Source organism: Pristis pectinata, chromosome 6 (genome assembly GCF_009764475.1).
Source record: "Pristis pectinata isolate sPriPec2 chromosome 6, sPriPec2.1.pri, whole genome shotgun sequence".
NCBI lineage: Eukaryota > Metazoa > Chordata > Chondrichthyes > Rhinopristiformes > Pristidae > Pristis > Pristis pectinata.
The window spans coordinates 8977310-9004522 of record NC_067410.1 but is presented as its reverse complement, the minus strand read 5'-3'; the positions used below and the strand labels follow the sequence as shown (position 1 = coordinate 9004522).

The 27213-nt window shown below is 44.7% G+C and overlaps 1 protein-coding gene across 1 annotated transcript in view; it reads right to left on the bottom strand.

Annotated features, from left to right (window-relative positions):
* Positions 1 to 5136: 5136 nt before the first annotated feature.
* Positions 5137 to 27213, bottom strand: part of LOC127571406 (semaphorin-3G-like) — a 176299-nt gene continuing 154222 nt past the window's right edge. Inside the window, 9 exon segments of the mRNA XM_052017733.1 lie at positions 5137 to 10200; positions 10203 to 10551; positions 11797 to 11936; positions 16233 to 16300; positions 17942 to 18099; positions 19100 to 19141; positions 21717 to 21808; positions 24657 to 24888; positions 26813 to 26957. Of these exon segments, the coding sequence (XP_051873693.1) occupies positions 10031 to 10200; positions 10203 to 10551; positions 11797 to 11936; positions 16233 to 16300; positions 17942 to 18099; positions 19100 to 19141; positions 21717 to 21808; positions 24657 to 24888; positions 26813 to 26957 (1396 nt within the window). The 3' untranslated portion in view covers positions 5137 to 10030.

Genomic DNA, 27213 nt, shown 5'->3' with positions numbered 1-27213 from the left:
GGAGTTAAATCTGCTGAATGTTTATTGTAAGATTGTAAGTATAGTTAGCACTGGAGGTTTGTGTTAAGCTTCTTATCTTATTCACCCAGTAGAGTTCCCAATAGGAGAAAAACTGGGGAGAAGGAAATAGAGATCCACTTTATGCAGTTGCAGTAGATATTCTTACAGCAATGTGGCACATACTGGAGGGGAAAATAAGAATCTGCACAGCAAGCAGCACAGTGGCGCAGCCAGTAGAGCTGCTGCTTCACAGCGCCAGAGACCCGGGTTCAATCCTGACTCCAGGTGCTATCTTTGCGGGGTTTTCATGTTCAATCCGTGTGGCCTTCCCCCAGGTGCTCCATTTTCCTCCCACACCCCAAGATGTGTAGTTAATTGGCTGCTGTAAATTGCCTGTGGCGAGTGGGAGAATCAGGGGGAAGTTGATGAACACATGAGGGAGAATATCACAGGGAAATAATTGAGGGAATGACATTGAAGGAATTGTTCTGAAAGACAGTGTGACCTCCTTCTATGCTGCAAGGAAGTATGAAAAATGAAAAAAATAGTTGAAAAACAGGAACAAAAAATTCTGGAAATGTTAGGCAGTTCTGTTGAGTATTGGGTGAAAGGTCACTGATTAAAAACATCGACACTGGTTTCTCTGTTTACAGATCTCCTTGGCTTGCTGAGCCCTTCCCAGCATCTTTTGTTTCTGATTTAAATTATTACAGGACTTTTTTACATATTAGTGTAATAAAATGTTAGATACAAATCTTTTGAGGATCCACACCAATATTTCACAACCCTGAGGATGCATTTCAATGAGAAGAGAAAGTTCAATATTATGCAAGTTGGCACATCCATTGAACATTTTTATGTTTTGACCAACACAGAATTTAGCACATAGAACAGTACGGCACAGGAACAGGCCCTTCGGCCCACCATGTCTGTGCTGACCATGATGCCGATCTAAACTAATCCCATCTATCTGTACATGGTCTATATCCCTCCATTTCCTGCCTGTTTATGTGATCATGTAAATACTTCTTAAACATTGCTGTTTTATCTGCTTCCACCACTACCCCGGCAGCGTATTCCAGGCACCCAGCAAAAACTTGCCCCACACATCTCCTTTAACCTTTCCCCCTCTCACCTTCGACCTATGCCCTCCAGTATTTGACATTTCCACCCCGGGAAATAAACTCTGATCATCTACTCTGCCTCTCATCATTATATATACTTCTATATGGTCGCCCCTCAGCCCCCGATGCTCCAGTGAAAATAATTCAAGTCTGTCCGACCTCTCCTCATAGCTGGTACTCTGCAATCCAGGCAGCATCCTGGTGAACCTCTTCTGCACCCTCTCCAAAGCCCCCACATCCTTCCTGTAATCGGGCGACCAGAATCGCACACAATCCTCCAAATGTGGCCTCTCCAAAGTTTTATGCAGCTGCAACATGACTTGCCAACTTTTATGTTCAGTGTCCTGACTGATGAAGGCAAGTATGCCATCCACCTTGTTCACCACCCCATCAACTTGTGTTGCCACTTTCAGGCAGCTATGGACTTGATCCCTTTGTACATCAAATGTTGAGGGTGTTGGAGGGAGCTGTTGAACTGGGATGGTTTGAACCTAAGACCCAGGAATAAAGGCAGAGCATCCTAAATCAATGGCCTACCTCGTCCTCACTGCTCCGATTTCTATTTGATATTTACAAGTAGGAAACACATGAGCCCCCACTGGGTAAATCATTTTGGTTTTAAAGCACGCCAGGGTCAATGTCGTTTGAAGTGACTCCACCTCGGGGTGCTGTGACTGATTGAACCTGGCAGCTGGTAGGAAGAATAATAAAGAGAGGTTTGTGACGTGTCAGCCCACCTGCTCAGGGACACTTCCTTTCATACAGGGTTAGTTCTCCAGAGTTCAGCAAAGAAGTAAAGAGGACAATAGGTGTTTGTGCTCCACTGGCAGCTCGAGCAACAGCAATTGGGACTGACAGCTCTTCACACAAAGAGCACATTCAGCTCCCATAGTGGTATCTTAACTCAAGCAGGGGAGGAGCAGGAGGTCAGGGTGATGAGTTGTCAGGTTAGTCCAGAGTCCTTCACAAGCTCATAGAGTCACAAGGAGATACAGACGGAAATAGGCCCTTCAGCCCACTAATGCCTGTGCATTGTATAACGTGCTTATAATATTATGGGTCCTTTATTTATTTGCATTCAGATGAAGCTGCTAATATAGGCACCAGATTACAGACTTATTCACAGACCTTCAGCTGTCAGTACAATGCATGTAGAGGTGTCAAAAGTAGGTTACACTTCTGTGCCAAGTACTTCAATTGATAGGAGGGGGTTAGAGGGATATGGGCCAAACATGGCCAGATAAGACTAGCTTGGTCGGAATGGACGAGTTGGGCTGAAGGGCCTGTTTCCATGCTGCTTTACTCTATGACTCACCCATTTATACTAATCCCATTTTATTCTCCCTCTGCTCTCACTATCATTCTCCTTTAAAAATGGAGAATCACATTGTCTGGGCCCCTTTAAATGAATGGAGAAACTGCACCATCATAACATTGAGTCATGGAGTCATACAGCACGGAAACAGGCCCTTCGGCCCAACTAGTCCATGCCAACCAAGATGCCCATTTAAGCTAGTCCCATTTGCCTGCATTTGGCCCATATCCTTCTAAACCTTTGCTATCCATGTACCCGTCCAACTGTTTTTTAAAAGTTGTTATTAACTTTTCTATAAATGATAACCTTTTTATAAAATCTCTTTTTTGTTTGGAAACATTATCAGAATGCTTTAAACTGCGAGATGGAGAAATCTGATCGAAGTTCTATAATCCCTTTAACAAAAACTATTATAGATAAAGATAATTTCTGCTCAAAAGTTGGAGAATTTAGCAGAATCTGTTGGCTTTTACCTACTTACCTGGGCAAAGGTCAGGGCTGTTGAGGACAGGTTCAGGTGTAACCTTCTGCTCAGTCAGATCCTGGCTCCAGGAGAGCTGAGGTGTGTTAGACGGTTCTACCAGCAGGACAGCTCAGACTTGCTTGGCTGGGAATCTGCATTCAGACCATCCATCAGGATGAGTCTGGTGCTCGTAATGAGGGCCAATGGAACTCAAAGCGAGATTAAAGCAGGAAATGATGGACACACTATCAGCAGGTCAGGTAGAATCTGTGGAGGGAAACAAAGCCCATGTCCCAGATTGAAGACCCGATATCAGAACAGGGGGCATTGGCTCTGGTTTCCACAGAGGCTGTCCAACCTACTGAGTGTTTCCAGCACTTCCAAGAGACTCGACGATCAGAAACAGGCTGTGGAACAGACAAACTTCTGGAGGAACTCAGCTGGTCCAGCGGCACCTATGGGGAGATGGGGATGGAATTGTCAACATTTTGGGTCAAGACCTTGCATCAGGAGCAACACACAAAGCGGCGAGGGAACTCAGCGGGTCAGGCAGCATCTGTGGAGGGAAATGGACAGTCGACATTTCAGGTCGGGACCCTTCCTCGGGCCTGGAAAGAAAGAGGGGAGAAGCCGGTATAAAAGGGTTGGGGGGGTGGAAGGGGCGGAGCAAGATCTGGCGGATGATAGGTGGATCCAGGTGATGGAGGGGATGATAGGCAGGTGGGAATGATGTGAGAAGATAGGAGGTGATAGGAGGATTTTGTAATTTATGTTTTGTAATTATTTTGTAATTCATAATAATTTTATTATTTTGTACTGTACTGTTGGCGCAAGGCCACAAATTTCACGACATACAAGTCAGTGATAATAAATCTGATTCTGAAGTGATAAAGGGGTGCAGACACGATGGTGTAGCGGTTAGCCTAACGCTTGACAGCGTCAGCGACCCGGGTTCAATTCCGGCCACTGTCTGTAAGGAGTTTGTACGTCCTCCCCGTGTCTGCGTGGGTTCCCTTCGGGTGCTCCGATTTCCTCCCACATTCCAAAGGCATACGGGTTAGGAAGCGTGATGACACTTGCGGGCTGCCCCCCAGAACACTCTACGCAAAAGGTGTATTTCACTGTACATGTGACTAATAAAGAAATCTTATCTTAAAGGTGGGATCTGATAGGAGAGGACAGTGGTCCATGGGGTAAAGGGAAGGACGTGGAGAACCAGAGGGTGGAATGTGTGGGTGATGGACAGAGCAAAGGCGGGAGGCAGAGGGGAGTGGTTACCGGAAGTTGGAAAAATTGACGTTGATGTTGTCAGGTTGGCGACTATCAAGGCGGAATATGAGGTGCTGTTCCTCTAATCTGCGTCTGGCCTCAACTTGGCAGTGGAGGAGGCCGTGGACAGAGATGTCAGTGTGGGAATGGGAAGTGGAATTAAAATGGGTAGCGGCTAGGAGATCCCAGCTCGTACAGCGGACGGAGCGAAAGTGCTTGACGAAGCAGTCCCTCAATCAGCGCCCGGTCTCCCTGACGTAGAGGAGGCTGCACTGGGAGCACCGGATGCAATGAATGCCGCCGATGGATTCACATCTGAAGGGCTGCTGCTCCACCCTGCATCAAGGTGTGTTCTCGACCCAAAACGTCGACAACCCCTTTCTCCCCACAGACACTGCTCAACCCACTGAGTTCCTCTAGCAGTTTACGTTTTGCTCCAGATTCCAGCATCTGCAGTCTCTTGTGTCTTCAAGTCTGCGAAAAAGTTAGTTCTGTTTTAATTTGATTTAAATGAATTGATTTGAATGTGTCTAAATCCTTCAAATTTGTATGACAATTCTCTTACTATTAAATTTCATTTATTTCAAAAATTTTAATTGCATTTTCTTTTTCTTTTACCATCTCAATATCTGAACTGAACCCACAGCTTTGAGTCTGGCTCTCTCCAAACATCTGGGAGATGGCCTCACAGAACAAGATTGCACCCAGGAACATACAGAGAGATAGAACATGCTCCAAGGTCTGGCCATTGACAACGTCAGACAGCTGGTCATTGGAAGATTCCACTCCCTCCACCATCCAATGAAAAACCTGGTGATTTACTGAAGAAAACAACAGATCTCCAAATAAAAGAGAGGGGTCACTTGTAAAATCCATTTTCTAATACACCTTGGCTTTATTTAAATGCAAGAGTATAAATATATGCAACGCAAATATTACAACTAAGGTCTATGTAAACTGATTAAATACAGTGTTCATTTTAACACACTTCCACTTAAAATAATTAAAGCTGCAGAGTGTCAATGATCATTAAATTTAAGTTAAAGAAGATTTACAGCCTAATGGAGAAATATTTGCTCCTTTAAACATCCACAGCACAGCTTCCTTTCCTTCGTGTCTGGGGTGGGGTGTAAAAGGATCAGAATCTGAGTGTTTTAAAATAAACTTCCCCTTCCAAAAGACCCAGTGGGTTGTGACAATGAAACTGCTCTCAGTTGGGGCTAATTCTTAGTTGCTTAAGACTTTTTGACAGATCCTTCACCCTTCAAGCTTGGGATGATTCAGTTATTAAATCAGTGGATCAAGGAACCTCGGCAGCTTTGCGTCTGTAACCATAAATACTTAGTAATTCTTTCAATTAAAAAAAGAAAATGAAAATCACATTGACCCATTGTCACATTCAAACTCCAAGCTTTGAGGCAGTTTATGACTGGAAACATAAATCAAATCAGGAGAAAACATGAATTGTAATAGCTAATCCTGTACAAAATACTTAAAAGTAAATATATACATTATCTTACAAATCACAACTGGACGCAAATCTCTATGAAGCAATCGTCATTGATGAGGAAAATGATATCAATGTTGTTAAGTGATGGTATCCACAATGAAAAAATAAGGCAGTAATTATATTTTTTTTTTGCTTTGCTCAGCCCACATTATTTTCCTAATTATTTTCTCTTCCTGTGGACAAACCAATGACTTCCAAGGCCTGTCCAATGGGGTTGTCAATGCTGGTTGCTTTCCAGGAGCACGTGTTGGGTCTCCAACTGCCCCGCCTTACATTTCTGTCATTGGTCAGTCAATGTGGCCAATTGGAATATGATTGGACTATTCACCACCCAATTAGATGAACTTTGGCTCTTAATCAAAAAATTCTTTTCCCTACCTCAATAATGAACACTTTAATAACCTGATGAATCTTCTCTAGGGGGCTGTCTCCAGTAGATTGTTCTGCATCTCCTGAAGACCCTAGATGAGTCCCAAGGAGTGGCAACCCTGCCTTCTGTATGCCAATCAAGCAGTCAGTCCCTGGTATATAAATCTCTGCAGGCTACTCACATACACATAGAATCACATCAGAACCAGTCCTGCCCAGGGGCAATGCAGACAACTGCAAACTTCATTGGATTGTAGGAGAGACCAAGAAAGCATTTCTATCTCTCATGTAGATACTGGGAGCAATTTACAGTGGCCAATTAACCTATCAACCCGCATGTCTTTGGGAGGAAACTGGAGCACCTGGAGGAAACACATGTAGTCATAGGGAGAACGTGCAAACTCCACACAGACAAAGGTCAGGATTGAACACGGGTCTGTGGCAGTGTGAGGCAGAAGTTATATGAACTGCACCACTGTTGCACCCAGTTAAGTATCAGTCAGAAAAGAGTAACCAAAATTTAAATGATTTCAGTTACGGCGCATGGTTACCCAAAGAATCCCTTGCAAATTATTTGAAGACTTTCATTTTTTTCACAAGCTTTACAACATCAAAATCCCTTTTTTTCAATATACGTTTAGGTCAGGAGATGGAGATAGAAAGGCCTTGGAATCACTGACAAACATTGAACATAGAACAATACAACTCAAGAAGAGGCCCTTCAGCCCACCATATCTGTGCCGACCATGATGCCAAATTAAACTAAACCTATCCACCTGCATGTGATCTATCTCCCTCCATTCCCTGTGTGTTCTTGTGCCTATTATAGGAATACATCAAAGGTCATTTTCAGTGATACTAACATGTGAATGTTCAATATGTTTGTACAGCATTTTACTGAAAAGTTGTGTTGACCATCATTAAAAAGGTCACAAATTGCTTTTCTAAGTCCTGGTTCTTTCAGGGTCATGTGGTTACAGACACCCAATTACATTCCTCTCCCAGAAACCGTCCAATCATGAAAAGACAGTAACCCAGAAGCAAAATACTACAGATCTTGCAAATCTGAAATAAAAATAGAAAACAAGTTGTGCTTTACATTGTAAAGGACAAGGTTGGCCTGCACTAAAGAAGTAAATAAAAATGTTTGCGTCTCAGATTGGTGGCCTTTGAAAAGTGAAGGGCCCAGGGTTGTAGCTGAGGAATGGTGGTGAAGGCTAGGGTGTAAACAGAGGGAGAGTGGTAAAAAGGAGCAGCCCGAGGAAATCTCCAGTTACCAGAGGAAGAAAAGAAACAAAATGTGAATGCTGGAGATGTGAGACACATGGTTGGAGGGGTGGGTTAGGCTAGGATATTTATTACATCTAGTGGACGTTCTAGGATATGTATTACATCATCTGGTCTTAGTACTTAGAACATAGAACATAGAACACTACAGCACAGTACAGGACCTTCAGCCCACGATGTTGTGCCAACATTTTATCCTGATCTAAGATCTATCTAACCCTTCCCTCCCACATAGCCCCCTATTTTTCTGTCATTCTTGTGTCTATCTAAGAGTCTCTTAAATGCCCCTAATGTATCTGCCCCACAACCTCTGCAGGCACCCACCACTCTCTGTGTAAAAAAACTTACCCCTGACATCCCCCTTATATCTTCCTCCAATCACCTTAAAGTTATGTCCCCTCATGTTAGCTATGTCCACACTGGGAAAAAGTCTCTGACTGTCCACTCGATCTACGCCTCTTACCATCTTGTACACTTTGGATATCTATTACATCTACTGGTCCTAGTGCTAGGATATCTGTTACATCTGCTGGTCTCAGTGCTCAGGTATCTATTACCAGAAGAGATGGTGAGTCCTCGGTTTAACAGAAAGACCACACCTCAGACCATCACTCTCACAGGACTGTACTGGAACATCAGCCGAGACTTTTGTGGTCAAGTCCCTGGAGTAAGATCTGAACCAATGACATTCTGTTCCACAGGAAAGCCACAGACAAGCAACTCCATCGGATTTCTTATCCTTTAATTTTTATTCTGGGTTGTTGGTGACACAGGGTGGGGGGTGGGTGTGCAGAATCAACATGTGTTAGCCAATCAGAGGGCAGTGAGAGTTGATCACATGGTGTTAGAAGTAGTCACCTATTGGGCAGACTGCTTAGGGGGTGATAGGCCTCCTTCCTTGATGAGGGTAAGTTGGATTTTTATAGCAATACTACAGCTTTAGATATTCTGGGCTTGAAAGCACTGCTTGATACACATTTCTTTTAATATAAGGAATCAGGGAATGAAACAGCAGTGCTGGGGCCTATTTGAGCAATGACACCTCCACCTACTCTTTAGTAGTCCACTTAGCTCCCGTCCTCTACTCTTTCCCCATAGACTTGGAATATTTCTCCCTTCAAGTACCTGTCCAATTCCCTTTTGAAAGTTATCAAAGAATCTGCTCCTTTACCCTTTCAACGACGTAGTCCATATCAGAACAACTCATTGCGTGATTTGTTTTCCTGTCCCCGTACAATCCATTGCAAACAGTGGGGCCAGTTTATTCTATTTGGACTCTAGCACATAATGAGGCCTTCATTCAAGAATTGGTAGCATGTTTATCCAATATTGTTAAGGACCAAGCACAAGAGTATAAAAATTTTTTTGTTGCAAAATCCAGAGGTAAATTTATTCTGCCACGGATAAGACCTCCTGCTGAGCATTTTTTTCTACAGTTTATGGAAATAACTGAAGGGATTTCTGATAAATTCCAGGCCTTCTATTTACAACATAAATCACAACTTGTTTTCCTTTAAGTCTGGTTTTAATTAAACAGCACGAAAATGAATCACATTCAGGCAAAAGGAAATGACTGAACTGTGACAGACACAATAGAACCTTGTAAAAGCAACTGGAATATATCCAGTGGAACTATCAGAGTGTATCCATCAGAGTATATACTTTAGAATATACTTGATAGAATATACCCTTTAGAAATACCTATTGTAATGTATCCTTTAAAATATATCCATCAGAATGTACCCATTAGAGTACACCGATTGCATCATACCAGCTAGAATATATCCATTACAATATATCCAGTAGAAAATATTCCTTGAAGTATACCTTTCAGAGTATATCTTTGAATTATACCCTTTGAAGTAAATCTTTTAGAATGTACCCATTGGAGTATATTCTTCAGCGTATTGCCATGATGTATACATGTTGGAGTATACCTATTGGAATACAGCCTATGGAATATACTCTTCTGCTGTAGTTCTAGGACTCCTGCTTTGAGTTTGATCTGCAAAGCAATTTTCTATGAATCAGTGGTATTATCTCAGTCTCCTCACCAAACCTAAAATTTTGACTGCTGAAGATCTAGTGATAAGGGACCTTCTCCTCCAACATCAGGCCATATTTTCCACGTTGGTTATTAAAATGTCGAAGCAATGAAAAAGAATCGAATCTTGCCCAGAAAAGTAGGGTATCCAGTTGCCCCCAAAACAGTATTGTGCACACTTTGATCAATGACAACAAAGTCAGGAATACCCAGCCACTCCCAATCTAACATGTTCCTTCAAATGAAGTTATCAAATGCTTGGCACTGACATGTACCAAGTATTGAACCAGTTGGGCTCTGCTCCACTAAAGGTTTTCAGATCTTGCTCTGTAACTTTGTTCTTCAAATATAGTGGATGGATTCCTCTGTTCCACCATTGAACTTCTAGTAATTCTAATGAATTATTAAATAACATACATAAATAGACAGAGCTTAATGTAACATTTTAACCTAATAAACAAATGAGATCAATATTATACGGTGCAGTGGATTCAAAAATAATATGGCATCATAACTGATCAGATTGTCTGGTGGAGGGGTGGCTGGACTTGGATGCAAAGGACTTTGGTGATCTTTGGTTCCTCTCCTGACATAGAGAGTGATGGGGTTCACAGCCTCAGCTGAGAAATGTTTCTTATGCACAGTTACTTCACTGCTCCGTGAAGGTTTTGTCCGGCCTCTGGAGATCTGTCCTTCGTGTACAACGGGAGCAGGGGTCGGCCGGCTCTATGTGCCAGCCACCTGCCGGGGCATTCTGTTGCGGGGTTTGCTCTTCCCCTTCTTCCCGCCTTCCGCCATGAACTTCCACTTGCTCGACATCATCTTGCGCTTCTTCCGCTGTTTGTCGTTGCACCATACCCGCTCACAGTACTCCTCCACCCGGTGCAGGTTTGAGTAACCGATCAGCTGCATGATGTCCTTGAACCAAGGCTTCTGGCTGTGCAGCCGACGGGGCTGGGCCACGCAGGGGCGGTTGGTCCTCTCCTCATCATCCCGGTTGAAGATTTCCTCCAGCTGCTCACTCTCAAGCACCTCCAGAGAGATTTTGGTCACTGTCTGGGTGAAGCCATGCTCCATTGTCTGACAGTAATAGGTCCCTTCGTCCATTCGATAAATCTTCCTGAACAAGAGGCCGTGCTCCGTCTTGATTATCCTTTCATCCGTTTTCACCTGTGGAAATTATAGAGTCACAGAGAGTCACAGTGGGGAAACAGGCCCTTCAGCCCATCAAGTCCACGCTGACCATCATACGCCCATTTATACCACTCAGAAGTCAAGTTGAGTCAAGTTTATTGTCATATGCACAAGTACATGTATGAACAGGTGCATTGAAAAACTTGCAGCAGCATCACAGGCACGTAGCATTACAGACAAAGCATTCACAAGTAAAACATTAATTAAACATAAATTATACAAGAAAGAACAGAATTAGAATGAATAAAAAACAAAGAGAAAAACAATGAACAAAAAAAACTAATCGTACATTAATCCCATTTTTTATTCTTCCCACAGTCTCATCAATTCCCCCCAAGATTCTTCCACTCATCTACACGCCGGGCAATTTATATAGTGGACAATTAACCTCCCAATCTGCATGTCTGTATGATGTGGGAGGAAACCGGATCATCCCAGGTCACAGGGAGAACATAGAACATAGAACAGTACAGCACAGTACAGGCCCTACGGCCCACAATGTTGTGCCGACATTTTATCCTGCTCTAAGATCTATCTAACCCTTCCCTCCCACATAGCCCTCCATTTTTTTATCATTCATGTGGCTATCTAAGAGCTCTTAAATGTCCCTAATGTATCTGCCCACTTCGCCAAGTTTTTGCCCACACTCTCATTCTATTTGTAACCAATTGCAGGGTCCTAACATTCTTGTCAACACAAGGCGAGAGGGTGGTATAGAAGGTTGTTGTCTACCTGCTTAACTTCTAGCACTTTCTCTCTTTATTTCAGTTTTCCAGCATTTGCAATTTTTGGCTTTTTTGAAGATTTCTTCTGATGACTGTTAATGCTTCAAGTTAGACAGGCTGAAAAATCTCAGCTCTAGCCTGTGTCCATTTTCTACAGAGGGTCCTATGTTCACCCTGTTCTAATGGACCCAAATAATCCGACCTTCAAAGGTTTCCATCTTCCACTTGCCAACTACTACAATTGGGAGACTTGCACCTCCCTCTATCAAGATCGGAGTTTGTCGCAAATCTTTGAAGTATGACAATGTGGCTTGGAGATTTCAATGCACAGACACTTCATCTATTTATTACATGTTCCTCTGACCTTTCCACCGAAGTCAGCCGTCAGAGTGCTTTAAGAATGCAAGTGATAAAGTAGCTCAGTGAAGTCTGCAGAATAATGCAAGTGGCTTTTCCAACAAGGGAGAAAGAGACCACAGCACTAAACATCACTCACCTCATCCCTCTTCTGATCCACAGCTCGTTGTATGAACCATTTGACAGTGGCCTGAAGAGATTTTGGAATACATTCAAGAAAGGTACTGTTGTGTTCGGTCCCATAAACCACCCTCTCCTCCACACTGTTAAACTCGTCCACTGTGAATAATCAAACACAGTGTTATTAAGATAAGATCTCTTTGTTAGTCACATGTACATCGAAACACACAGTGAAATGCATCTTTTGCATAGAGTGTTCTGGGAGGCAGCCCGCAAGTGTCGCCACGCTTCCAGCGCCAACGTAGCATGCCCACAATTTCCTAACCCATATGTCTTTAGAATGTGGGAGGAAACCGGAGCACCCGGAGGAAACCCACGCAGACACGGGGAGAACGTACAAACTCCTTACAGGCTGTGGCCAGAATTGAACCTGGGTCGCTGGTGCTGTAATAGTGTTACGCTAACCGCTACACTACTGTGCAATTAGCAATTATTGCAAGTTCAAATGTTGAGCATGCCATTCAAATCACTAAGGACCAAAGCCTGTAAGATAAAAATATGGTAATTTGTGAAAAAAGATCATCTATTTTCTTGTCATTTTTGTCAATTACTGTAATGAATAATAAAGTGGTTTGATTTTATATAATTTGCTGGGTTTTTATAATTAACTTTTTTGTGATAAGGGCTTTGCCAGCATTTATTGAGGTGGGGATTGTGGGGAGATGGAAGATAATGGCCCAGGGTCATAGAGTCATAGAGCACTACAGCACAGAAACAGGACCTTCAGCCCATCTAGTCCATGCCGACCTGATCTTCTGCCTAGTCCCATCTACCTGTACCCAGACCATATCCCTCCAAACCCCTCCCATCCACGTACCTATCCAAACTTCTCTTAAATGATACAATTGAACCCACATCCACCACTTCCACTGGCAGCTCGTTCCACACTCGCACCACCCTCTGAGTGAAGTAGCTCCCCCTCAGGTTCCCCTTATATATTTCACCTCTCACTCTGAACATCCTCTAGTTCTAGTCTCACCCAACCTGAGGGGAAAAACCCTGCATGCATTCACCCTATCTATACCCCTCATAATTTTGTATACCTCTATAAGATCTCCCCTCATTCTCCTGCGGTCCAGGGAATAAAGTCCAAACCTATTCAACCTTTCCCTATAACTCAGGTCCTCAAGTCCCAGCAACATCCTTCTTGTTGAATAGGGTTGAAAAGGGTCTAATAAGGTTGAATAGGGTCTAATGGGGCCAAAGCTGAAATGATTCGAAGCTTCCAACACTGATTAGGAAACCAGCAGAGACTCATGTTGGCGGTGGTTTGGTTGTTGGTTTGGAGCACCAGGCATACCTACAGCAGGTCGACAGCGAAGAACTGGAAAGGGAGGCTATTTTGAGGGAGGAGCAAAAGCTTTAAAACAGGGAGATACGATCTGCATCTCCCCGTTACCAGTCACTTCAACTCCCCTTCCCACACTATCACTGATATGTCAGTCCTCGGCCTCCTCCACTGCCAGGAGAATTCCAAGCGCAAACTGGAGGAACAACACCTCACTTTCCGTCTTGGAACCTTGCAGCCTAATGGCATGAACATTGAATTCTCCCACTTTAAGTAATCCCCACCCTCGTTCCCTACAACCCTCCTCACCCCACCATGTGTCTTCCCTTCTTCCCTTTCCTAACCTTTCCTAGCCACATTTTTTCTACCCTTTTATTCCTTTCTCTCCTTATCTTTGATCCATCCCATGGTGGATCTGCTCTCCCCTCCTCCCCCACACCTGCCTATCACTATCTCTTACCTGCATCTACCTATCACCTCCCCGTGCCCACCCCGCCTCCCCTCTTTAATCCACCTATCACTGCTCTGCTTTTCCCTCCTATATATTGGGCTTCCCCTTTTCCTATCTTCAGTCCTGAAGAAGGGTCCCGACCCGAAACGTTGACCTCCTGCTTTTCTCCACGGATGCTGCCTGGCCTGCTGAGTTCCTCCAGCATCAGAGTGTTTTTCATCTAGATTCCAGCATCTGCGGTCCTTTGTTTCTCTAAAATGTCAGTTGCTAAGTAAATGCACAATATTGACTTAAACAGGACTGAATTTCAGAACTGCAATGTACAGTCACTATTTTGGCACAAGGGATTGAAAAAGTACTTTTATTCCATAACCTTACTTAATGAAAATTACAATTGAACATCATGGTATCTAAACAGACGTGTGCACCAGTTAGACTGCATTTGGGAGATCGCTTTTGAAACAGAAAATGTCGATACTTTTGGCTTTAGAGAGTGCTAAGTTGAAGCTGAACAAGAGTGGGGGGAAGGAAGGCCTGAGATAGATGCAGGGGTTGTTGTGAGGTTTAATTGGGAGGGCAGAGAAGGTCACATTCAAATCCTTCTATTTTTGGATCAGTTTTCTCTTTCATCCTTTCATCCTGTGCATCGCTCCCTGATAGAAAGGATGGGAAAACGAGCTGGTCCCAGACCTCTGCCGATACCGCTCAGCATCTAACTGCCCCACGGGCAATTCCAGCCCTTCACGGCGGCCCTGCTCCCTGTGTGAGGGAGCACCTGACTAAACAGTACAGAGATCAGGACTGGTCATGGGACCCTCAGACACCGGCTCACCATCTCCCTGATAGAAATCTTCTCGAAAAGTCAGGAGACATAGGACTGTGACTGAGAACAAAAAAATCTCTGTCAATATATTGCAATTTTAAACAACAGACAATTTGCTGCTAGTCATTTTTCTGTGTGCAACAGCATGGTGGTTCTGTTACTTGACTTGCAACTTTGGTGATATGATTTCAAATCTCATTTTAGATAAACATTTTAAGTTGTTGAATCTAAGACAGAAAGTCAGTGATATTGGTGATCAGTAAACTACTGGACTGTTGCAGAAAGCCCGTCTGATTCATTAATGTGACTTCAGCAATAGCTTAGCGATCCATTCAATTCCACAGAAATGGTCAAAGTTTGCATTTACTTCAATGGGGGTTGGCTGATGGATGCTAATCTGTTAGCGATGCCCACATCCCATTGGTGAGGTAACTTAAACCTCACTGATCTTGTACCCCAGGTAATTGGGTTTGAGCCTAGCTCAGACTAATGGATGGGAAAGCTGTACCTCATGCATTTTGAATGTCTGTCCATTAACATCAGGAAGGTGTCTGCAGCTTTTTGCAGTAATCCCCTCCACCCCTTCAGCCTTCTCCACTCTTTGGAAAACAACCTCAGCCCATCTACTCTCCTCGTTACCAAAACACTCCATCCCAGTGAATCCCCTCTGCACCTTCTCCAGAATAACCACGTCCTTCCTATAGTGTGGCGACCAGAACTGCACTCCAGCTGTGGCCTAACTAATGTTTTATATAGTTGTACCATTACCTCCCTGATCTCATATTCCACATTGTGATCAACCATTTTGTAACTTCAGGCATCTTCAATCTTTTTCTATTCCATCTTCCTTGCCAATGTAGTGTATGCACTCTTGTGTGGTCTCCTAGTCAGTGAAGTAACTTAGAGAATGTCCAGAAACATTTAGAGCTCTAGCTTTACTCAAGTTTCTTCTCAGACTGTCCACATGCACACAATAATGCTCACATGATCACTTGTATCATACAGTTACACTGCACATGCACTGTGTAATGAATTGACCTGAACGATCGGTATGCAAGACAAGTTTTTCACTGTACCTCGGTACAAGTGACAATAATAAACCAATACCAATACATACAATATATTGCAGTCACCTTTACTGAGACTAGTTCTTTATTCCAGATGATTTAACTAATTGGATTTAAACATTGGATTTAGTCTCATATTTCTGATATTTAGTCCAGTAATATAACCATTACAGTACCATAAAGCTCCTGCCAAACTCCTTAGTGTTGTAAATCTCCCCAGGTAGGGTTCAGGATAACCGTGTGTGATAAGCAAAGAATTGACTGCAGCGATAGTGACTGGATGGGAGGGCAGTTGTAGGGGGTGAAATAAGAGAGCCGGTGTTTGAGAACTGTACATCAAACTGTGCTACATCTGACCTACGATTCTGATCCTGACACGAGGACCTGAAACAGGAAAAGGTTCCATTTCCCATTGCAAACATCCCATATTTTGCTAAGCACACTTGATTAAAAAGGAGAGATTCTTAAGTTGCTGTATGACAGGATTTAATGGGCAAATCTCACTGAGAAGATAACAGTGTGTTAACAATACACGCAGCTTTTAACGTTCAGACCTTCAAACCAGCCATATTCAGTGGATGAAGAGGCACTGCGTGAGATTCCAACCTCCATAGTTTGATTTATGACTCTCATAAGTTATCTCATACAATGTTTTGCCTTCAAATTGCCAACGGTTAGCTTTAAAAGGTAGCTGCATTTCAACATCCTGTTGAACACTGAAGCTATCAAGCAGCTCGATCTGAGAAGGAGGAGAGATTTTCCTTACCACTTAAATTCTGGTCCAGGCACTGGTGAATGGGGTTACCATTCCAGATATCTTGTCTTCGGAAGCGTCTAAATAAACAGAGGAAGAGATATGGTGTTGATCCAAGTTTGGATTCTCTTTAAATCCATAAGGTTTAAATATTCCTCCAGAATGTATGATGTTGCTTTGGTCAGGTCAATCGAAATGTGATATAAAAGCAGATGGGAGCATCACATTGCATTGGCAGTGACAGCGTATTGGTCATTTAATTGGAGCAACAAACAATCTGCTGGAGGGACTCAGTGGTTGGAGGACTATCCGTGGGAGGAAAGGAACCGTCAACATTTCAGGTTGAAACACTGCATCAGGACCCTGCATCAACCCTGCGATGGTTCAGGAGTCCGGATGCAGGGATTCAACACAAAATGTCGACAATTCCTATCCCCCCCACAGATGCTGCTCGACCCGCTGAGTTCCATCAGCAGATTGTTTGTTCCTCCAAACTCCAGCTTCTGCAGTCTTTTGTGTCTCACTTAATTCATCCTCAGGTTCTCTTTCATCCATGGCTGGTGCCTGTGAAGTGCGTGTGGGCTTAGAGAGTCAACGTGGCAACACAATATGTTTTACAAGGGCTTAACATAAACTCCTGGCTGCACCTCTGTGTATAAAGGCCCAGATCCCCGATGCTCTGTAACCCATCCTTTGCCTTCATAGATGCAAGCACGGGTACCCCAAGTTTTTTAAATCCTTGCACCTTCTTTAAATCTGGAACCATTAAAACCAGAGGGCATAGGTCCAGGCGAGAGGGGAAAAGTTTAAAGGGGACCTGAGGGTAGGTTTTTCACATAGATGGTGGTGGGTATATGGAATGGGTTGCCAGAGGAAGTGGTAGAGGTGGGGACAAATACATCACTTAGCATTCATTTGGACAGGTAAATGGATTGGAAAGGTTTGGAGGGATATGGGCCAAATGCAGGCAAATGGGACCAGCTCAGACAACTTGGTCGGCATGGACGAGTTGGGACATGGGGTCTGTTTCCATGATGTATTGTAAGCACTATGATTCATCTGGCAAATGTTCACACCCACTCTCATATGCTTCACTCTTATGTTAGCTGAAACTCAATTATTAACACTTCTGCCCTTGAATCAGAAAGTTGTGGGTTCAAATCCCACCTAAGTACAAAAATCCAGGCTAATATGGCGACTTGAGGGCTGAAGGGAGTGTTCCACTCTTGCCAGTTCTGCTTTTTGCTGCAGTGTTAAACAAGGGCCCAGTCTGATTCCAGGTAGACAGAGAAGATCCCCTGATGGTATTTTGAAGAAGAACAGAATAATTATCCCTGGTGCCCTGGCCAATAACTAACCTAAAACCACCATCTGCAAAACAGATAAGTAGGTCACATTGTGGGAGTTTGCAATGTGCAAATTGGCTGTTATGTTTCCTATATCACAGCAGCGACAATACTTCAAAAGGACCTTGTTGTCTTTTGAACGTACAACAAGTGGGCATGAAGTATTTCCACACCAATCTCCTTTGGAATGCCCTAAAAGAGATCAGGTACAGAAATACTTTTTTTGTAAACTAGCCCATCCAACGTGTGTGAACAAATGTACACTCTTGTTTCATACATAAAATCTAATGCATTGCAACCCTCCCCAAGTACATGCTGGACATTTCAAAGGACAACAGAAGGACTTCAGTTGTGACCCTGGGGCAGACAGGTTACCTCTTGGCAGCGGGCTGGTATCTGGTACACGAGCTCCCGTCCCACGCACAGTAAGGGTCCCTGGCCAGGCAGCACTCAGCACAGGCACTACCGTACGTCTCGCACTGATGGAGCTTCACCTGGGCCACCCCCATTCTTGAGGCGACATACAGCTGTTGCTGCAAAGGAGAAGGACAACGGTAAACAGAGACCATGTGTAGACAGGAGGCAAAAAGATCCTCGGAGAAGGAAGGAAATTCACCAGGGTGTTAAAAACAATCTTCGGGAGGAACTCAGTGGGTCAGGCAGCATCTGTGGAGGGAAATGGACAGTCAACATTTCAGGTTGAGACCCTTCATCCAGACGAAGGGTCTCAACCTGGAATATCGGCTGTCAGTTCAGATGAGGGTCTCGACCCGAAATGTCGACTGTTCATTCCCCCCACAGATGCTGTCTGACCTGCTGAGTTCCTTTAGCCAATTTTTTTGCTCCAGATTCCAGCATCTGCAGTATCTTGTGTCTTCACTGTGGTGTTGCGTGGGATTCAATGTTTCAGTTCTGGGGAGAGACTGGATAGGCTGAGCTTGTTATCCTTGGAGCAGAGGAGGTTGATGGGGAACCTGAGAGAGGTGTACAAAATTATGAGAGGCATACGATGGAGAGTAAGAAACTATATCCCAAGGCAGAGATGTCTTAAGACCAGAGTGTTCAGGTTCAAAGCGAGGAGTAAGAGGGTCAACATTTAAAAGACACTTGGACGGGTACATGGATAAGAGGCATATGGGCCAAATGCAGGCAAAGAGGACTAGCTTTTAGATGGGCATCTTAGTTGGCCGAAGCACCCATTTCTGTGCTGTGTTATTCCCTGTCTCTGAAGGGAATCTGAGGAAGAATTTTTTCACCCAGAGCGTGATTGCGATCTGAAGCACACTACCTGAGAAAGGGGTGGAGGGAGAGACTCCCACAACATTTAAGAAACACCTGGACGAGTATTTGAATCGGCAAAGCATAGTAGGCTACGGAGCAAGTGTTGGTAGATGGGATTAACACAGATAGGTGTTTGGTGGTCAGCATAGACATGTGGGCCGAAGGGCCTGTTTTTTCTGAGTTGTATGACTATGGCAGGAGAGCAACCAAAGGACACAAAGGAAAGGCAAGACATGGAACTGAGGTACTCACCCGTTTCACAGAGATCTCCATTGATGTGATGGGATTCGAAATCTGTCAATGTTAAAACAGAAGCCATTAATGAACATAATTAATTCTTTTTCCTTTGGAGTCATCTTGAACTTGGCTTCGTCTCAGTAAGAAGGTTGGTGGGTGAGAGTTAGCAGCTTCAAATACCTGGGCAGTAACATATCGGGTGACCTGTCCTGGGTCCAGAACATAGATGCAATCGCAAGACCTTGAGCTGACCTACACAACCCTAGTCCTACCTTAGCAACGGTACACTACTGACCACCTCTTGCACTACCTTGGACTTCTCTCTGATTGTGTTTTGTTTTGCACTGATATCTTGTTTCGCAGTCTTTTTTTTCCTTGATGAAAAACACGATGATGCCGGAGGAACTCAGCAGGCCAGGCAGCATCCGTGGAGAAAAGCAGTTGGTCAATGTTTCGGGTCAGGACCCTTCTTCAGGACTGAAGATGGGAAAAGGGGAAGCCCAATATATAGGAGGGAAAAGCAGAGCAGTGATAGGTGGACAGAAGAGGGGAGGCGGGGTGGGCACAAGGTGGTGATAGGTAGATGCAGGTAAGAGATAGTGATAGGCAGGTGTGGGGGAGGAGGGGAGAGCAGATCCACTGGGGGATGGGTCAAAGGTGAGGAGAGAAAAAAAAGGGGCTTAGAAAAAAGAGAGAGAGGCTATGAAAGGGAGGAAGAGGAGAAGCATGGTGGGGGGGGGTGATGTGGGGAAGGGGGTGTGGGGATTACTTAAAGTGGGAGAATTCAATGTTCAATGCTCGCCCCACCTCCCTCGTACCTGCCTATCACTATCTCTTACCTGCATCTACCTTTCACCACCTTGTGCCCACCCCGCCTCCCCTCTTTTGTCCACCTATCACTGCTCTGCCTTTCCCTCCCATATATGGGCTTCCCCTTTTCCTATCTTCAGTCCTGAGGAAGGGTCCTGAGCTGAAACGTTGACCGTCTGCTTTTCTCCACGGATGCTGCCTGGCTACTGAGGTCCTCCAGCATCACAGTGTTTTTCATCTAGACTCCAGCATCTGAAGTCCTTTCTTTCTCTTTTTTTCCCTTCACTGTCTTGTATAATTTCCGTATAACTTATGTTTCGTGTGTTGTCTGTGCCTGTGATGCTGCTGCAAACACATTTTTCATTGTACCTGTACCTCACCGTACCTGTGTACATGACAATAAGTTCAATTTGACTTGACATCCCATTCCCCGACTTGAGACAAAAACCCAGGTAGTGATGAGGGTGCACTGCCCTGTTGGAGTGGCTGCCTTTCTGATGAGATGTTAAACCAAGGCCTTCATTGCCCTCCCAGATGGATGGACTGATCCCAAGCTATTTCAAAGTGTGGGAGAATTACCTCAAGAGAACTGGTCATTTAAAGGCCACACCTACACTGGGATGGACCCCAAGGGTCACAGACCAAGGCCCCTGGACCAGTATCTGACTCCAGAATATTAGGTGGTACGATGATCCTTTGGACTGACCATGTGGTAGAAGCCTTGTGTTAGGTAAGGGATGTCCAGAATCTATGGAAGTTATGGGGTGGGGTGGAGTGGCCATGTCGAGGTGTCTTGGGTTTCTTTTGTGGATTTTGAAGGAGCATTCCTGCAGTCTCAGTCCTAGAAAAACACATGTGGTCTCTGTTCAGGTGCTTCAGTAGCATAGATCACCCATCTGTCCAGCTGACTCTTTCAGCTGACTCCAACCCTACTTGTACTTTCACCTCCTCCCTCACTTCCAATCACTTCCTCCCTCCATTTTCTCCCTCCTCTTCCCTCCTGCACCTCCTACCCACTCCCTCATCTTCCACTAGATCCTGGGTATCCAACCCACTTCTGATAGGACTGTACTATCAGTGTTAAGCCAGGACGGTGGTGCTTCTAGTTGGACAAAGTGGTCAGGTCAGGTTAGGACTGCGTTTATATTTTCTACCCAAGTAGAACTTCACTTCCCACCTCCAGCCCCTAGGGGTGGTGGTGAGTCACCTCAATGAACCACCACAGTCCACCTACCACTGATCTGCCGGAGAAGGAGTTAGGATTAGTTCCTGGATGATCCATTATCACTAATTCTGGTTTAATAAGGCAATAGAATGATAGAGGGAATGTAGCAAAGACGATTCCTGGTATGTAGGGTTTGCCACATAAGGAGAGATTAAACAGACGGTCCTATCCTCTCGGAGTTTAGAAGAGCAAGAGGTGATGTCAGCGAAACATGCAAAATTCTTACAGGGCATGACAGGGTAGATGTGGGAATGATGATTCCCTGTGGCTGGGATACCTAGAACCAGGGATCACCAAATAAAGGGGTCAGCCATTTAACATCAAGATGAGAAGACATTTCTTCACCCGGAGAGTGGAGAATCTTTGGAATTCTCTACCCAACAGTGCTGTGGGGGCTCATGTGCCGAGTGTACTCCAGACAGATGTTTATGGATATTGAGGGAATCAAGGGGTGTGGAATTAGTGCAGGAAAGTGGGGCCAAGGTCAAATATCACCCACGACCTCACTGGATGGGGAGCAGGCACGTGGGGCTGAATAACTACTCCAGCTTCTATTTCTTGTATGTTATTATGGACTAATAATAATATAAATAGTACCTTAAACACCTGGAGCTCCTCAAGAATCACCTCCTCACTCTGCACAGCATTCCCCTTCCGCAGTGCAATTGTCTTCAATACCATTCCAGTATCTGCAGAGGAAGAGAACACCAGCTCCACTGACTCAGCTCTCCAGCTAATGCATTTCAGTCAAAAACAGAGAAAACACGTTCACCTGTCCGGCTGTCACACCCCGAGATTCTGCTGCGTCTCTACCTTCTGAATCCTACCTTGCCCAGCTTAACAGTCACCTCTGCAGGTCCACTGAAAAGGTCCCAGGTTAGAATTTTGAAGAGGGACACAGGATTTCTCCCTCGGAAACAATTACCCGTCAATTGACATCAGTAAAACCGAGCTAATTGTCCGGCCTTTACCAAATTGCTCTTTTGGGATCTTGTTGTGTACTTATTGGATGCTTTAGTTCTGACCTTACAACAGTGACTACACTTCAACTGGCTGTAAAGCACATTGGGGTGTTCTCGATGGTATGGTAGCACACCTGTAGTGGAGCTGTTCCTTCATACTTCCAGCGAGTCGGGTTCAATCCTGACCGTGTGGAGCCTGCAGGTTCTCTTCGTGTCTGCATGTGTTTCCTCTAGGTGCTCTGGTTTCCACCCACAACCCAAAAAGATTAATTGGCTGCTGTAAATTGTCCCTAGGGTCTAGGTGAGCGATGGAATCCAGAGGAGTTTGATGGGAATGTGGGGAGAATAAAATGGGATCAGTGTAAGTGGGTGGCTGATGGGCAGGAGCTTCTCCTTGGGCTGAGGAGCCTGTTTCTATGATGTATCTCTCAATGAGATTGTGATACAAATGCTCATTATTCCAGACATTAGCAGCAAAACCCTAATCACTGCAGTTTAACAACACCACGACCACTCTGATCACTTTGCACTAAAATGAAAGTTTTTGTCCTAGCTGTTTTTCTCTTCTCAAAATTGTGTATAATTTATATTTTTCTTGTGAATGCTGCTTACCTGATGCTATGTGCCTATGATGCTGCTGCAAGTAAGTGCATATGTGTACTTATGTATATGACAATAACTTTGACTTTGGACTTTGGGTATTAGTGATATCAAGTGATATCAAGAGTCAACCCTGTACCAGATTGATTAGCTGTGCCGTGGGGTGCTGGCACAATGTACAAGAAGACTTCCCAACTAACAGGCCATCTATGGATTGAGAAGGCCTCTTGATCCACTGTCCGTCTGTCCCTCCGGGAACAATGCACTGCATGTCCTCAAATGGAACAATATCAAGTTGCTGGAGGAACTCAGCGGGTCAGGCAGCATCTGTGGAGGCAAAGGGATGGTTGACGTTTCAGGTCAAGACCCTGCATCAGGACTGAGAATGTGGAAGGGAGGAAGCAGGTATAAAGAGGTGAGAGGGAGGGGCTGAGGCAGTGGCTGGTGATAGGTGGAAACAGGTGAGGAGGGAGATGACGAGCAGAAGGAACCAGGCAGGGGTGGGAGAAGGGTGGACTTGGGAGTCAGTGGCTGGTGGGTGAGAGGTAGAGACAGATAGGAGAGAAAAAAAGGAGCAGATGGAGCCAGGTGGGGGCAGAGAGGGTGGGGGTAGAGACAGGAGGATGGAAGCCGACGAGTGGAGACACTGGAGGCTGCAGATGTTGGAATCTGATAAGTAAGGAAGGTGATAAGTGGAACCAGTTAAGGGAAAGATAATGGCCAGATGAAACCTGGTGAGGGAGGGGAATGAAACTGGGTGATGGTGGGGTGGGGGGGGGGGGAGTGGAAAGTGAAGGAGGGAGAGAGAAGCACAAGGAAGGTGGGTTATCTGACACTGGAAGTTCAGCAATCATAGACTACCCAGCTGGAATATGAGGTCCTGTTCTTAAATGGAAGTTGGCCTCAGACAGGATACACCAACCTGCACCATTCCTGCTTTTCTCCTGCTAAATGCCTCAAGGATACCAAGAAAACAAACACACAACACTCTGTCACTGTGCAGTATTTATGAAATGGAGAGGAAGATATATTTATCAAGAAACTCTGGAACAAAATAAACCCTGAATGGATCCTGCCCTTGGTTTACTGAGCGGTGGGGTCATACCGAGCTCTGGTCTTGCACACTCACAGCATGAGTCCTTTAGTTTGTTAATTTTGACATTTTTGGAGCTAAGAAGACATTCCTTCACTGTGCGTGAACAAAGAGCACTCAATGAAGGAACAATCCAGGGGACTACAACAACATCAGCAGGAAGGCTCAGGCTTAGACTAATCGCAACAGAGGTTGCCCTGAAACAATACCCGGCCAAGGTTAAATATCCTACCAAGAGCTTGGGGGGGCGGGTGTGGGTTTGGTTGCAAGAAGGTAGCCAGCCACACACAACATCTGGGATTTGCCAACCCTTCACAGCTGGTGATGAGGGATGCTGGCTGGGTGACATTGGAAAATGATCCCACAAATGTCAAAGTTTAATGAAAAAGCAAACTTGGACAAGAGGCTTATGGAATTGCATTGTCCATTGATGGAATCTGAAAGGCTGTTCTCTGGTAGATAAACAAGCCACGACACAAGGAATTCTGCAGATGCTGGAACTGGGGCAATACACAAAAAGTGCTGGAGGAACTCAGCAGGTCAGGCAGCATCTGCCCGTCGATTCCACCCTTGGCTATCCCAAGCCATGCAGTCTATTCCATGCACTGAGCACTCTCTATATAAAAAAACTTGCTCTGCACATCTCCTTTAAACTTCCTCCCCCACTCACCTTAAATGCATGTCCTCTTGTATTAGACATTTCAACCTTGGGAAAAAGATACCAGCTCTCTAGCCTATCTACGCCTCTCATAACTTTACAAACTTCTATCAGGTCTCCCCTCAGCCTCTGACAACCCAAGTTTGTCCATTCTTCATCCTAATCCCATGCAGTTCCGGATCTCGTGGTCTAACAAGCCATGATGCGAGTGGCATGTAACGTACCAGTCCCAATGAACATGACATCATACTGCCCATCTTCTGCCTCCACCCGATCCACGACGATCTGGGTCATCTTGTACTGGACGTTGGTTTTGATGAGCACAGGGTGCTGGTTAATCGGGTGCACAGAATGGAACATCAGTGGGTGACTGCGGGCGAAATGCAGGACATCATCTGGGTAGTCCTTGGTGCTGGTGTATCGGCGACTGGGCTGGGTGGTGATCTTACTGGGGCACTGTTGGAGGAGAGAGTGGACAAAGGCAATTAAAGGAGAAGTGTTATAAAAATCCTAAACAGCAAGATGCAAAACTATAGGGTTGTGTTTGTTGGTGGCTTAATTTGTTGACAACTGATCGTGAGGCCCAGACTAATACAGATACGAGTTCAAATCCCACCAGGGGATCTGAGGAATGGAATTTCATTAACAGATAAATTCTGAAATTAGAAATCTTGCTTATCGACAGGATTGCTATTTTTAAACAAAAAGTGCATCTAATTACTGATTTCAGCATGTACCCGTTGACCGTCATCAATATTTATGGATGCACCATAGAAAGCATCCTATCAGGATGTATCACAGCTTGGTACAGCAACTGCTCTGCCCAGGACTGCAAGAAACTGCAGAGAGTTGTGGACACAGCTCAGTCCATCATGAAAACCAGCCTCCACTCCATGGACTCTGTCAGTACTTCTCACTGCCTCGGTAAAGCAGCCAGCGTAGACCCCCTCCCACCCTGGACATTCTCTCTTCTCCCCTCTCCCATCGGCCAGAAGATACAAAAGCTTGAGAACATGCACCACAGGCTCAAGGACAGCTTCTAACCCACTGTTATAAGACTATTAAACAGACCTCTTGTACAATAAAGATGAACTCTTTACCTCACATTCCACCTTATCATGGCCCTTGCACCTCATTGTCTACCTGCACTGCACTTTCTCTGTAACTGCATTCTCTTGTAACAAGAAATCTGCTGGAAGAACTCAACAGATCGAGCAGTATCTGCTTTCTGCATTCTCTTATTGCCTTTCCCTTGTACGACCTCAATGCACCGATGTGGTGAAATGATCTGTATGGATGGCACGCAAAACAAAGTTTTTCACTGCACCTCGGTACATGTGACAATAATAAACCAATAACCTTTCTGCTAAAGCAACACACGAAAGACAGATGTTCAGGTTAGTTGGAAAACTTGGTAATATTAAAACATATTCTTGAAAACTGAGGTTCATTGGCTAACTTTGGAAAGAACTGGCTGAATATCTGGGAGTGCAACTCATGGGAACAGGCATCAACCCATTGCCAAATGAAGTTCAGCACTGATAAATGCAAGGTAGGACAATTTGAAGGGAAGAATAGGAAGGTCACGTGTTACTTGCAAGGGGTGGGGTAGAAAATAAAAGGGATCCTGAGATACAAGTACAGTCAGTAAAAGTTTTGCCAAAGGTTGGCAAGGCCACCAAAACAAAAGTAAGTAGAGGGATTTGTTTCTGGAAGGATAGAATTGAAAAGTAGGATCATATGCTGAACCTGTGTTGAATCTTGCTTAGATTGCATGTGGGGTATTGGGAGTGTGCGGGGAAGATTTATAAGGATCACCTCATAAATCTGAGGGGATACATATTAGGGAAGGATGAATGGACTGGGTCCCCTTTCTCTTGAGGAAAGAAGGCTGAGGGGTAATATAATAGAGATCTTTAAATTGACAAAAGGTTTTGGTGGAGTGGATACAGGGAGAAAGTTTCCATTCATGAGGAAGAAGATAATTTGAGGACACCGTTATATGACGGTCACCAAGAAATCCAACAAGGAATTCAGAAGAAAACTCTTTGCTTAAAGAGTGGTGAGAATGTGGAGCCTTCTCCCAATGGGGTGGTTAAGGTGAACAGTGTAGATGTACTTAAGGGGGTTGGACAGGCATGTGAAGGAGAAGGGGATATCGAGTAACAAGATGGGAAGATAAAAGCTGATGTGAACTGGTTGGATTTCCAGCACCAACAGTACTTCCTCATTTTCACCAGCCTAGAAATGTCGTGTACACCGATTAAAAGATAGGCAGTAAACTAAAATGCACTAGTTTCTCTCTGTGGTACAATTAAATATTGGACTGCATGGAGATACGGAGCAGCAGTGAGTGACGTTTCCACGCAAGGATACTCACAGACCCAGGTCTTGGATAAGGCACCTTGCCCTCAAAAGCCGTCCATTGATAGTCAGGTCCTTCTCTATGTGCGTACGGTCCATTGAAGACCTCTCGGATGTCGGCCATACGATACACGCAAACAGCATAGCCTTGGAATACATTGCTGAAGTAACATTGACAGTGAGAATACAGTCAAATATTGGTGGGAGATCCTTGCCATAAAGGTTGTACCATTCTAGAGCACAGTAAATGATGCTGCTGCTCCAGTGCTTTACTGAGGGAGTGCTGCACTGCTGGAGGTGCTATCTCTCAGATGGGATGGTAAAGCAAGATCCCGTTTTAGGAAGATAAGAAATAGGAGTAGGCCATCTCGCCCTGCGATCCTCCTACCCCATTTGTCCAGACCACAGCTGATCTAC